The sequence below is a fragment of the Erythrolamprus reginae genome, chromosome Z (genome assembly GCF_031021105.1).
Source record: "Erythrolamprus reginae isolate rEryReg1 chromosome Z, rEryReg1.hap1, whole genome shotgun sequence".
NCBI lineage: Eukaryota > Metazoa > Chordata > Lepidosauria > Squamata > Dipsadidae > Erythrolamprus > Erythrolamprus reginae.
Genome location: NC_091963.1, coordinates 80,075,791 through 80,090,812, shown reverse-complemented (window position 1 = coordinate 80,090,812; position 15,022 = coordinate 80,075,791). Strand labels below are relative to the sequence as shown.

Below are 15,022 nucleotides of genomic sequence, written 5' to 3'. Positions count from 1 at the left end.
GGCACTCAAGGCAGCAAGATGCGCATATCATGCGGCCTTGATTGCATCAGCGGAATCCCACCTGGCCACTCTGTTTAGGGTGACCCGGTCCTTTCTTAATTGGGGGAGTCAGGGGACCCTTGCAGAGCAGTGCCGAGGATTTTAACCCATTTTTTGCTGATAAAGTCGCTCAGATCCGGACAGACCTCGACTCTAATTGGATAGCAGTGCCGACTGACAATGAGTCAGTCGAGGTGACGGGGACCTGTCCTTGTCAATCTGTCTGGGTGGAGTTTGACCTGGTGACACCTAATGAAGTGGACAAGACCATTGGAGCTGTGAATTCCGCCACTTGCCTACTGGCTCTGTGTCCCATTTGGTTGGTTTCGGCCAGCAGAGGTGACACGGAGCTGGGTCCAGGGAATTGTCAACGCTTCTTTGGGGGGGGTTCCTTCCCGCCTCCTTACAAGGAGGCACTTGTGTGCCCACTCCTCAAGAAGCCTTCCCTGGACCCTACCGTACTTAATAATTATTGTCCAGTCTCCAACCTTCCCTTTATGGGGAAGGTTGTCGAGAAGGTGGTGGCACTCCAGCTCCAGCAGTCCTTGGAAGAAGCCGATTATCTAGGCCCTCAACAGTCAGGATACAGGCCCAGCTACTGCACGGAAACTGCTTTGGTCACACTGATGGGTGGTCTCTGGTGGGCCCGGGACAGGGGCTTGTCCTCTGTCCTGGTGCTTCTTGACCCCTCAGCGGCTTTCAATATGATTGACCATTGTATCCTTTTGCGCCGGCTGGAGGGGTTGGGAGTGGGAGGCACTATCCTTCAATGGTTCTCCTACCTCTCCGGTCAGTCGCAGTCAGTCTTAGTGGGGGGTCAGAGGTCGACCTCTAGGTCTCTCCCTTGCTGTTTAGCCGGGCAATATGGTATGAACCTCCCAAAAATTCAAGGGTAGAAAATTCAGACACACACACTTGAAAATTGTTTTTTATAAGAAAAAAAATACAAAAAGTGAAAAAGATTAAGAAAAAACAATAAGGAGAAAAACTTTTTCTTTGTTAGATTAGTCCAGCAAAAATTCTCATTATTAATAAATACTTTTTCTTTCTTTTTTGCTCTCTACATTTTTTTTGAAATAATTTTTACAGATACAAAAATATTTTTATTTTAATTCATATTTTTTGAAATATTTACATTTTTTTCTTCTCTTTCAAATTTTTTACTGTTCTAGACTCTTTATTTCTATTAATTATTATTACCACTTCTCACTCCCATTCCCTTTTTTCTACTTTTTGTAGTTTTGATCTGAATAGTAATTAAATAACCTCTTTTTCCTCCCGGCTTATATTAAAATTTATTAGAGTACCTTACCTAGATTAATTTAGTTTTGAAGTTGATTGTGATTTGTCTTTATTTCTGATAAATATATTCATTATATTAAGTAAAAAATTATATTAGTTGAAAGGAATTAATAGTTTAAATAAGTAAACAAGTAAATAGTGAAATAAGTTAAGATTGATTATTGTATAAGAGTGTCTATAGTACTTAGTAAATATTACTTAATTACAGGTTAAGTATAGGGAATGTATTAAATGTACTGTATTAAATATCCTCTTATCTACTGAAATTGATAAATTTAATATTGTATTATTGTAGTCATTACCCTTTTTATTATCTTTTTGCATCTGTTCTATCTTACTTACTTCTATAGTTTGCAAATATCTCAGAAGCTGTATAAAACTATTATAAGTAAGATTGATTACAAGTGTAGGTTATTGTGCAAAAATACGATGTTAACAAAAGACAAGTCCGGCTCGACAACTAGTCTACAATCAATACAAGATATGATAGTACAATTACAATATACAATGACAAAAGCCTTGGAAGGCAACAGAGAAGAAGCTAAAAAACAACACGAAGAATTAAAGACAGAGATGGGAGAAGTAAAAGACAAGATCAAGGAGATGGATGAAAGGACTGTAGATATGCAACAAGCATTAAAAGAAAATATACAAAAAATAAAGATAATAGAAGAGAAGGTAGAGAAGGTAGAAAAGAAGGTAGAGGATAGAAGAGAAAAATGAGTTGACATTCAAGAATATGGACCAATCTATTTCACAATTGGAACTAGATCTTTCCTCATATAGTTTAAGATTTCAAAATATAATTGAAGAGCAAGATGAGAATTTGGGTGAGAAAATGATAGATATCTTAGCAAAAATTTTACACAAAGACCAACAAGAGACGGCACGGGATATAGATGAACTTTACCAGGTACATACCAATTATGCAAGAAGGCATCATCTGCCGCGCGAAGTACATATTAAATTCACTAGACGGATGGTGAGAGATGAAATATATAAATGGTCACGCAGCCAATCAATATCATACAGAGGTAAAGAAATAATAATTCTTAAACAAGTGCCACGTAAGATCTGTGAAATTAGAAAACAATATCAATTCCTGGCAAGAAAATTGATCCAAAGGAATGTAATGTTTAGATGGCTGCTACCAGAAGGGATGATGATAACTTGGAAAGAAAGGAGGGTTAGAATAAATACACTGGAGGAAGCAAGACAATTCTGTGAAGAAAACAATTTACTATATGAGGAGCAAGCTAGTAAGGAAAGTAGGGGAAGTAGAGAGGAATTAAAGACAGCAAGTCAGGAGGAAGAGGAACCGAGGGAAGAAAGAGAGAAACCAAGGTTGGAAGAAGGAAAACAGGAACAAAAGGAAGTACAACAGAAGAGAAACTTAAAAGAAACAAGGAATCGGAAATACTACACATAGTCAATGTCAGAAGACACAAAAAATTTAAAATTGAGAAAGGAGTGAGACAGCAATGCCCTCTCTCTCCATTTCTGTTTATATTAACGATGGAAACACTACTAATTAAAATAAGAAAAAATGAAGACATAAAAGGCCTAAAAATAAGAAAAGAAATTTATAAAGTCCAGGCCTTGGTATTTATAATTGGTATTTATAATTGAAGAACCATTGACAACCGCACCAAAATTAATTAAACAAATTGAAGATTTTGGTGAAGTAGCAGGACTCTAAACAAACAAAAAATGAAAATAATCACCAAAAATTGTACAAAAAAACAAAACATCTAGAACAAATTACTAATATGCAAGTAGTCAAAAAAGTGAAATATTTAGGAATATGGCTTACAGCCAAAACGACGACATTAAAAGAAGACAATTATATAAGTTTAATAAATCAAATTAAACTAGATTTTAAAAATTGGCAAAATTTACAACTCTCATTAATAGGTAGAATTAATTCGATTAAAATGAGTGTCCTGCCCAAGCTCCTCTTCCTTTTCCAGACAATTCCAATAAACCCAGGTAAAAATTTATTTAAAGAATTAGACAAAGTAATATTAAAATATATATGGTTAGGTAAAAAAGCAAGAATCAAATTAAAGGCATTGCAAGATGTGAAAGAAAGAGGAAGTTTGGGTCTACCAAACTTTAAACTATATTATTACGCAACATCATTGGTATGGATCAAAGAGTGGATCACATTAGAAAATAAACGTATATTGACAATAGAAGGGCACGATTTATTATTAGGCTGGCACGCCTATCTCTGGTACGGAAGAGACAAAACTCATATATACAGTATTTCAAAAAGCATATATTACGAAATTCTCTTATCCAAATATGGGGGGGGGGGGGAAACCCAATATACTAAGGTACCAGAGTGGGTTTCACCAATAGAACTAACATATCATCCAAATTTAACCCGGCCCCACAATACAATTAGATATAAAGAATTATTAGATCAACAAATGAATATAAAAACAAAGGAAGAATTGGAATATAACGGTAAGAAATTAGATTGGTGGACATATTTACAATTAAAAGACGCATACCAAAAAGACAAAAGGGAATATGGTTTTCTGGTGGGGAGGGGTGAATTGGACAGGACACTATTAAAAAATGATGAAAAATTAATCGGCAAAATATATAAACTTTTGATTCGTTATGAGACAGAAGTGGAAATTGTAAAAGAGAATATGATAAGCTGGGGAATGAATTTTGGCTACACAATTGAACTAGAAAAATGGGAAAAATTATGGATTAACAACTGGCAGATGACAAGATCGACTACATTCAAGGAAAACCAATTAAAAATGTTCTACAGGTGGCACCTATCGCCAGAAAGACTACCAAAAATGTCCCCAAAAACCTCTCCAATATGTTGGAAGTGTAAAAAAGAAAGAGGCACGTTCTACCACCAATGGTGGACATGCACACAGGCAAAAAAGTTTTGGAATAAAATAACAAATTGGTTAAAAGAAATAGCAAATGAAGAAATTAAAAAAAAAACCAGAATTATATTTATTGGGTATTTTTAATAAAAAAATAGAAAAAGAGGTGAGATACCTAGTTATACTTATACTAACAGCTGCCAGAATAGTATATGCCCAACAGTGGAAAACAGACAAAATACCGGAAGAAAACATAATAATTTAAAAAAATACTAGACTGTGTGGAGATGGAGAGACTATCCAAAAGATTAGAGGGAAAAGAAGAATCAGATTACTATAAAACATGGGCAAAATTTTATGATTGGCTAAAGAAAAGAACAATAAAGAAATAAATAAAAAAATTTGCAAAGCAACACGTCAAATAAAATAATTCAAAAATTAATATTATGTAAAAGAAGTGTAATTCTCTGATCAAAAATCCAAAAACAATTGGGGAAACTTTCATTTCCCAAATGTTTTTATGTATGTTTTTTCTTTTGTCTTGTATGTCACATTTGTAAAAAAATAAAAATAAAAAAAATAAAATTGTTTTTTATCACAAAATTCAAAAGAAACAAAGTACCCTTTTTGTATTGCAAAGAGCGCTTTTCCCAAAACAAACTTGTAGGCTGTAAAAAACCCTTAAACAGTCCTGAAGCTAGCAGCTAGCAGCTGTGAAGAAATGTCACAGCCCTCCTTCTTCCACGAGTTGAAACACACACTTTGCTCTGCCTTGGTTTCAAAGTCTGGAAAAATCAACAGAGTCCTGAACAGAGTCCTGAAACAGCAAGTCATGGTCCAAACCAGTACAATCAGATAATCTCCACACTGCGAGGCCAGCACGCTGCCAATTTAACAGCAGCCCTAATTACTTGGACCCCACCCAACCACAGGTGGACTCAATTATCTCCTATAATGCTTTTGAAGCTGTTCATTCCTATGCATCGCTCTACGCATGCGTAGGTCTATCATTATTTCCTCATCCGAATCTAAGGAAGATAAGGATGATTGACTTCTTCCTGGGCTGTCTTCCAAGCCCCCCTCCTCCATCTCACCATCACTTCCTTCTGCAGAGGACAATTCACTGTCTGACTCTGTTGGCAGCAAAACAGGCCTATGACATATTGATGTTTCCCCCTCATCCACCTCCTCAGTCCTTGGGGCAGGAGCTGAGCCAGAGCTAACCACAACACTTGCGGGGCGGGATGCCTCAGGGGTCGGTCCTCTCCCATCTGCTATTTAATATGAAACCGCTGGGTGAGATCATCCAAGGGCATGGTGTGAGGTATCATCGGTATGCTAATGACACCCAGTTGTACATCTCCACCCCATGTCCGGTCAGCGAAGCAGTGGAAGTGATGTGCCGGTGCCTGGAGGCTGTTGGGGTCTGGATGGGTGTCAACAGGCTCAAACTCAACCCTGACAGGATGGAGTGGCTGTGGGTCTTGCCTCCCAAGGACAATTCCATCTGTCCGTCCATTACCCTGGGGGGGAAATTATTGACCCCCTCAGAGTGGGTCAGCAACTTGGGCGTCCTCCTTGATCCACAGCTATCATTAGAGCACCATCTTTCAGCTGTGGTGAGGAGGGCGTTTGCCCAGGTCCACCTGGTGCACCAGTTGGACCGGGAGTTACTGCTCACAGTCACTCATGCCCTCATCACCTCGAGGTTTGACTACTGCAATGGTCTCTACATGGGGCATTCTTTGAATAGTGTTCGGAAACTTCAGATCGTGGAGAATGCGGCCGCCAGAGCTATCATGGGGCTTCTAAGGTCTGCCCACGTTTAGCCAACACTCCGCGGCCTGCACTGTTTCCGGTCACAATTCAAAGTGCTGGTAATGACCTATAAAGCCCTATATGGTATCGGACCAGAATACCTCCGGGACCGCCTTCTGCTGCACGAATCCCAGCGACCAATCAAGTCCCACAGAGTTGGCTTTCTCCGGGTCCCGTTGACTAAACAGTGCCGTTTGGTGGGACCCAGGAGAAGAGCCTTCTCTGTGGCGGCCCCGGCCCTCTGGAATCAATTCCCCCCAGAGATTCGAATTGCCCCTACCCTTCCCACCTTCCGCAAGTTGTCTATGTCACCAGCCATGGGGGGAATAACTATCTCTTCCCCCACCACCACCTTTTTTTCCTGACTGAAATATATGAGAATGATGTGATTGTACAGTAATGATTGCTTTTAATATCTATGGGTTTTAAATCTCGTTTTTTTAACTCTATTGGATATGTATTTTATGTATTGTATTGTTGTTGTTGTGAGCCGCCCCGAGTCTTCGGAGAGGGGCAGCATGCATATCTAATTAATCTAATCCCAGCAGCGTAAAAATGGGCGCTTCAGCTGGCAAAAGGGGTGAATTTTGGGCTTGTGCACATTAATCACTTTTCCACTGATTCCTATGGGAAACATTGTTTCATCTTATGAACCGTTCACCTTACGAACCTCGTCCTGGAACCAATTAAGTTCGTAAGACAGATGTCACTGTAGTTTCACAGTGTTGAGCAAATTGTTTAGCAGAGTGATGGCATTCAGGAAAAAAACTGTTCTTATGTCTAGTTCTCGTGTTCAGTGCTCTATGTCATTTGGATGTCTTATTCATTCATTCATTCATTCTTTCATTCATTCAATTTCCCACTCCCTTGGGACTCCAGGCAGCTCACAGCAAAAATATAAAACACCAATAATAGTACAAAAACCTCTAAAAACTATTTTAAAACAATTTACAATACAAACAGTTAAACCCCTGCATAGTATTCATGGTCAGATCTCACTGGTTACCACCATAAGATTATCGGCCCCGGGCCTGCCAGAAAAGCCAGGTCTTTATTGCTTTCCAGAAGGCCAATAGGGTGGGGATAGTCCAGATCTCAGAAGGTAACTGGTTCCAGAGAGCTGGGGCAGCCAGCTGCCAGCCAACACTGTATACAAGAAGGCGGTCTTGAATCTGTCCCTAAGCCATGTAGGGCTTTAAAGGTAATGACCAACACCTTGAATTGCGTCCACAGATCCAGTGCAGTTTGCGGAGGATTGGTGTAATATGGGTATACCTCGGTGCACCCACAACAACTTGCACAGCTCCATTCTGGACCAACTGTAGTCTCCAAACACTCTTCAGGGGTAGCCTCATGTAGAGTGTGTTGCAATAATCTAACCATGAAGTGACAAGGGTATGAGTGACTGTCAAAGATGCCTCCTTATTCAAGTAGGGTCGCAATTGATGCACTAGGCGTACCTGTGCAAAGGTCCCCCTAGCTACAGCTGTCAAATGTTGATCTAATCTTAGCTGTGAGTCTTGTGGCCATCTGAATATATTTGTAACCAAGATTTGTAACCCTAATCAAATTTCTGATCATCTTGATCAGAAAGATTTTTAATTTTTTAAAAATAATCCATTTACTATTCATGTTAATTGTATCCTTTTTGGCTCTAATAGGTAAACTCTAAATTTAATTAATTTTTGTAAATGTTCACAATAATTTTCTAATACATTTTAAATTTTGTAATAGATTCAGAGTCTGCATTTCTGAAAGTTTACAACAAAAGTGAATCTTTGTAGGAGCTTGGCTTTACTCAGACAATTATTAATTACAGCATAGTTTTGTGCCTCTCACCATCAGAAAGTTTCTTCTCATTTTGAGGTTAACTCTCTCCATCATTTCTGGTGCTTTGGAAAACAGCCTGACCCCCTCCTCTCTGTAGCAGCCCTTCAAGTATTAGAAGACTGCTATCATGTCTTACCTGGTCCTCCTCTTTGCTAGACTATCCATGCCCAGTTCCTGCAACCTCTCTTTGTATGTTTTAGTTTCCGGTCCCCTTATCATCCTGGTTGCTCTCTTCTGCACCTTCTCTAGAGTTTCAATGTCTTTTTTGTAGTATTGTGAACAAAACTGAATGCAGTACTCTAGGTGTAGTCTATAAAACTAGGGCTTTATAGAGTGGTATTAATACCCCCCTAGTTTTAGAATGTATCCCTCTTTTAATGCAATTTAGGATTGTATTGGCCTTTTTGGCTGCCGCTGCACATTGCTGGCTCATATTTAATTGGTTGTCACCCAGGATTCCAAGATCTCTCTCACAGTCACTGCTATTGAATGTGGTTTCACCCAGTTTGTGTGTATGCCTTAGGTTTTTCTTACCTAGGTGTAAGATTTTATTTTTTTTCTGCTTTGAACTTCATTTTATTTGTTTGAGCCCACTGTACAAGCTTGTCAAGGTCCGTCTGTATTTTGAGCCTGTCCTTTAGAGTATTGGCTACTCCCACCAGCTTGGTGTCACCTGCAAGTTTAATTAATTCTACCTCTCTTCCCTGATCTAGGTCATTAATGAATATGTTCATATGTAGAGATGTTCCTGAGGATTGGAGAATGGCCAGTGTTGTGCCTATCCACAAGAAGGGCAGTAGAGAAGAAGCTGGAAACTACAGGCCAGTTAGCTTGACATCAGTTGTAGTTAAAATGATGGAGACTCTACTCAAAAAGAGGATAAATCAGCATCTAAAAAACAATAACTTATTGGACCCAAATCAGCATGGCTTTACTGAAGGCAAATCGTGTCAGACTAATCTCATTGAGTTCTTTGACTATGTCACAAAGGTGTTGGATCAAGGTGGTGCCGTGGATATTGCCTATCTGGACTTCAGCAAAGCCTTTGATACGGTTCCACATAAAGAGCTGATAGATAAATTAGTGAAGATTGGACTTAATCCCTGGATAGTTCAGTGGATTTCAAGCTGGCTGAAGCATAGACATCAGAGAGTTATTGTTAATGGCGAGTATTCTGAGCAGAGACAGGTTACAAGCGGTGTGCCACAAGGGTCTGTTCTGGGTCCTATTCTTTTTAATATGTTTGTGAGTGACATAGGGGAAGGTTTGGTAGGGAAGGTTTGCCTATTTGCCGATGACTCTAAAGTGTGCAATAGGGTTGATATTCCTGGAGGGGTCTGTAATATGGTAAATGATTTAGCGTTACTAGATAAATGGTCAAAGCAATGGAAACTGCAGTTTAATGTTTCCAAATGTAAAATAATGCACTTGGGGAAAAGGAATCCTAAATCTGAGTATTGCATCGGCAGTTCTGTGTTAGCAAAAACTTCAGAAGAGAAGGATTTAGGGGTAGTGATTTCTGACAGTCTCAAAATGGGTGAGCAGTGTGGTCGGGCAGTAGGAAAGGCAAGTAGGATGCTTGGCTGCATAGCTAGAGGTATAACAAGCAGGAAGAGGGAGATTGTGATCCCCTTATATAGAGCGCTGGTGAGACCACATTTGGAGTACTGTGTTCAGTTCTGGAGACCTCACCTACAAAAAGATATTGACAAAATTGAACGGGTCCAAAGACGGGCTACAAGAATGGTGGAAGGTCTGAAGTATAAAACGTATCAGGAAAGACTTAATGAACTCAATCTGTATAGTCTGGAAGACAGAAGGAAAAGGGGGGACATGATCGAAACATTTAAATATGTTAAAGGGTTAAATAAGGTTCAGGAGGGAAGTGTTTTTAACAGGAAAGTGAACACAAGAACAAGGGGACACAATCTGAAGTTAGTTGGGGGAAAGATCAAAGGCAACATGAGAAAGTATTATTTTACTGAAAGAGTAGTAGATCCTTGGAACAAACTTCCAGCAGACGTGGTTGGTAAATCCACAGTAACCGAATTTAAACATGCCTGGGATAAACATATATCCATTGTAAGATAAAATACAGGAAATAGTAAAAGGGCAGACTCGATGGACCATGGGGTCTTTTTCTGCCGTCAGTCTTCTATGTTTCTATGTTTCTATATTAAAGAGTACTGGGCCTAGGACTGAATCTTGTGGCAATGCAGAATATTATCTGAAAAATTTGTATGTAAATGCTGTGAAAGGTTTTATTCCTCAGGATACTTGATATAATCTGTAGGATCATTGTAATTAAGACGAGAAAGTATATAAATGATCATTTGTGCATTTACCTATTCCCTACTGAATAACGTTGAAGAACTGCGCCCCTAGTGGATGACTTTATAACACAGCAATCTTAAAGAAGGATTTACTAAAGACATTATCACCCTGACCTGGATTGATTGATTGACTGATGAATTTTGAACTACTTACTTAAGAACTGATCTTACATTAACTGATCCTAATTTATATTATTGTCTCAGTTTAATTTTATAATTGATTAGTTGACCTCTTTAACCTATTTTAATTAATTAATTAATTTTAACTTTTATATATTTTTAACTAATTTATTGGGGGGTAATTTTAGCGATGGATATTTGGGATCGGATGGAAGGCATATATGAAATGAATGGAATGAATGACTGGATTAATTTGCGGAATGGATGGGATGGGTCAGATTATGGTATGGATGAGGTAAATGGTAATTGTAATTTATATGATATGAATGAGTGGGGTGGGTGGGATGCTATGTATGGATACAATGGGGATATTTTGAATGCAGAATTTAGCCTACCTGGCGGTAGAGAGACAGGAGGGATAGGGGCATCTTTCTCCGGGGTGACAGAGAGCCAGAATATTCTGGTCCTGCTGGGGAGAGGTAGATATGGCGGGAGTCACAGGGCTAGCCGTTCTGGAGGAAAAAGAGATCGCTGCTTAATAGCGATCCCTTGTTCCAGTTCCATGAGCTCAATCCGGGGTCCTGGTGACGAATGTAATTCGGGCCCTAGGCTCAAGCTGCTGCTACTCAATGCCAAATCGGTATTAAACAAAGCTCTCCTCATCCGGGATTTAATTCTGGATGAGGAGGCCGATCTGGCATGTGTGACTGAAACCTGGCTGGGCCCAGAGGGAGGAGTTCCTCTCTCGGAATTATGCCCAGCCGGGTTTCAGATATGGCATCGGCCTCGACCCCAGGGAAGGGGGGGAGTGGCTATTGTAGCCAAGGAGAACCTTCGCCTGCGTAGACTCGTTGCCCCTGAGATTGCGGGTTGTAAGTCACTCCTTGTGAAGTTGGATTCAGGGGTTCAGGTGGGCTTGTTACTCACATACCTGCCTCCCAGCTGCGTGTCAACAGCCCTGCCTGTGCTGCTCAAGGAGGTGGCCAGGTTGGTGGTGGAGTTCCCCGGACTCATTGTCCTGGGGGACTTCAATCTGCCATCACTCGGCAGTTTCTCTGGATTAGCACAGGAGTTCATGGCCACCATGACAGACATGGACCTGACTCAAGTAGTTCAGGGTCCGACCCACGAGGGTGGACACACACCCGATATGATATTCCTCTCGGAGCATTTGAATAATGGCTTAGAAGCATTGTCTTTGTCATGGTCAGACCATTTTCTACCGCGGCTTGATTTTCTGGCTCCAATCCTCCCCCGCAGGGAGGCGGAACCGATTAGGCGGTTCCACCCAAGACCCCTGATGGACGTTGAGGGCTTTCAGAGGGCGCTTGGGGTTTTACCAGATTCACTTGTCCACAGCTCAGCAGTGTATCTTGCTGAGGCCTGGAACAAGGCTGCAGCGCAGGCTCTCGACCGAATTGCGCTATTGCAACCTCTCTCTGGCACTAGACCCCGTAAAGCTCCATGGTTCAACAAGGAGCTCCGGGAGTTGAAACGCCAGAAGAGACGTCTAGCGAAGCGATGGAGAAAGAGTAAGTCTGAATCTGACCGAACACTTGTAAGAGCTTTTATTAAGACCTACAAAGTGGCGCTCAAGGCGGCAAAATGCGCGTACCATGCCGCCTTGATTGTGGAGAGGGGTGGCATACAAATCCAATAAATTATTATTATTATTATTATTATTATTATTATTATTATTATTATTATTATTGATTGCATCAGTGGAATCCCGCCTGGCAGCTCTGTTTAGGGTGATCCGCTCCCTTCTAAATCGGGGGAGTTGGGGAGCCCTTGCAGGGTAGTGCCGAGGAATTTAACTCATTTTCGCTTATAAAGTCGCTCAGATCCGGGCTGATCTCTACTCCAATTGCATAGCAGTATCGGCTGACAATGAGTCAGTCGAGGTGACTGGGGCTAAACATCTTTGTCCATCAGTCTGGGAGGAGTTTGACTTGGTGACACATGATGAAGTGGATAAGGCCATTGGAGCTGTGAGTTCCGCCACCTGTCTACTGGATCCGTGTCCCTCTTGGTTGGTTTCGGCCAGCCGAGAGGTGACACGGAGCTTGGCCCAGGAGATTGTCAACACCTCCTTGGGGAGTGGGTCCTTTCCAGCCCTTTATAAGGAGGCACTTGTGCATCCCCTCCTCAAGAAGCCTTCCCTGGACCCAGCCGTGTTTAATAACTACCATCCAGTCTCCAACCTTCCCTTTATGGGGAAGATTGTTGAGAAGGTGGGGGCGCTCCAACTCCAGTGGTCCTTGGAAGAAGCCGATTATCTAGATCCTCAGCAGTCTGGATTCAGGCCCGGCTACAGCACAGAAACTGCTTTGGTCGCGTTGATGGATGATCTCTGGTGGGCCCGGGACAGGGGCTTGTCCTCTGTCCTGGTGCTTCTTGACCTCTCAGCGGCTTTCAATACCATCGACCATGGTATCTTTCTGCGCCGGCTGGAGGGGTTGGGAGTGGGAGGCACTGTTCTTCAGTGGTTCCCCTCCTACCTCTCTGGTCGGTCACAGTCGGTGTTAGTGGGGGGTCACAGGTCGACCTCAAGGTCTCTCCCTTGTCGGGTGCCTCAGGGGTCAGTCCTCTCCCCCCCCTACTATTTAATATCTACATGAAACCGCTGGATGAGATCATCCAAGGGCATAGGGTGAGGTATCATCAATACGCCAATGATACCCAGTTATACATCTCCACCCCATGTCCAGTCAACGAAGCAGTGGAAGTGATGTGCCGGTGCTTGGAGGCTGTTGGGGCCTGGATGGGTGTCAACAAACTCAAACTCAATCCAGACAAGACGGAGTCGCTGTGGGTCTTGCCTCCCCAGGACAATTCCATCTGTCCATCCATTACCCTGGTGGGGGGGGGGAAATACTGACCCCGCTCAGAGAGGGTTCACAACTTGGGCGTCCTCCTTGATCCACAGCTGACATTGGAACATTATCTTTCGGCTGTGGCAAGGAGGGCGTTTGCCCAGGTTCGCCTGGTGCACCAGTTGCGGCCCTATTTGGATAGGGAGTCATTGCTCACGGTCACTCATGCCCTCATCACCTCGAGGTTCGATTACTGCAATGCTCTCTCCATGGGGCTACCTTTGAAAAGTGTTCAGAAACTTCAGATCGTGCAGAACGCAGCCGTGAGAGTCATCGTGGGGCTTCCAAGATTCACCCACATTTCTTCAACACTCCGTGGCTTGCATTGGCTGCCGATCAGTTTTCGGTCACAATTCAAAGTGTTGGTCATGACCTTTAAAGCCCTACATGGCATTGGACCAGATTACCTCCGGAACCGCCTGCTACCGCACAAATCCCAGTGACCGATAAGGTCCCACAGAGTTGGCCTTCTCCGGGTCCCATCAACTAAACAATGTCGTTTGGCGGGCCCCAGAGGAAGAGCCTTCTCTGTGGCAGCCCTGGCCCTCTGGAACCAACTCCCCCCGGAGATTAGAACTGCCCCCACCCTCCCTGTCTTTCGTAAACTACTCAAGACTCACTTATACCGCCAGGCATGGGGGAGTTGAGATATTCCTTCCCCCTAGGCCATTACAAGTTATGCATGGTATGTTTGTGTGTATGTTTGGTTTTATAAATAAGGGTTTTTTAGTTGTTTTAGTATTGGATTGTTACATGCTGTTTTTATCACTGTTGTTAGCCGCCCCGAGTCTACGGAGAGGGGCGGCATACAAATCCAATAAATTATTATTATTACCTCTAGAAGCTAATCCTGAAGATGGGAAGATTATATTCCGGAAGCCGTCTAAGCGTTCAGCAGAAGAAAATTATTTTGGTTTGACAGTTACTTCAAATAAGAAGATTAAAGAGATAAAGAAGAATTCGCCAAATTTTCAAAATTCAGCTAAGCAAGTTAAAAATAAAAGCTTGCTTTCTTTTGATGCTGAAGAAAGTGATGATTAGGAACAATCTGTAATTACTGTATACACCTTTTCTTAAAGGGAAATGCTAAAAGTCCAATGTGGAAGTAGAAACAGGCTTTAAATTTTATAAATGAGACTTTGCATTCTGCACTTAGAATTACTTTCACATTTTAATCCATTATACCCATTGTAGAATGGAAGACATTTTATTTGGGACCGAGAATGTAAATATTACTTCAAGAAAGCTTCCTATTTTTTGCTGAGGAAATTTATTGGGATTATGCTCATGCTAACTATATTGATTTCAAAGAGAAGATCCTGACACAATGCAGGCTTTGGTAGAAAAATATTTGGAAGTCCATAAGCTTGTAACTTGTTTGGATTGTGCTGCTACAAAACATGTAGCAGGATTAACTATGTAAGGCTTCATCAAGGAGCTGATCTGAACAGCTGTTTTTAGTAAAGTTGATATTCTACAGCTACTACTAATTGACTGTAAAAATATTTTTGTCTTTATCCCTATGATTCAGCAAATAAAGAAGATTTTCTGTGTATATAATATTTTTCTTATTTCCTATATTATAAATGATTATCCTTTAGTGTAAAAAAATACAATAGAGATCTCAAATATATGATTGAGAAAGCCCCACCGGGTAAATTATCCTGTGCAATTGAATCTTAAAGGATATCCAGTTTCTAAAGCATTTGAGACACATGCTTATCTATTCTAACCTTCACTTTAAGCTGGAATGGTAAGTTTGCCTTTCCTACTGCTTGTAACATATAGCTTCATGTCATCTCTGATAGCTATGTGCAAACACTGCAGTTATGGGTGTTTAAGTGTG

The 15,022-nt window shown here is 41.3% G+C and overlaps 1 protein-coding gene across 1 annotated transcript in view; it reads left to right on the top strand.

Annotated features, from left to right (window-relative positions):
• Positions 1-14,731, top strand: part of KIAA1143 (KIAA1143 ortholog) — a 67,087-nt gene extending 52,356 nt beyond the window's left edge. Inside the window, exon 3 of the mRNA XM_070727385.1 lies at positions 14,018-14,731. Coding sequence (XP_070583486.1) covers positions 14,018-14,217 — 200 coding nt within the window. The 3' untranslated portion in view covers positions 14,218-14,731. The remainder of the gene's footprint in view (positions 1-14,017) is intronic.
• Positions 14,732-15,022: the final 291 nt, after the last annotated feature.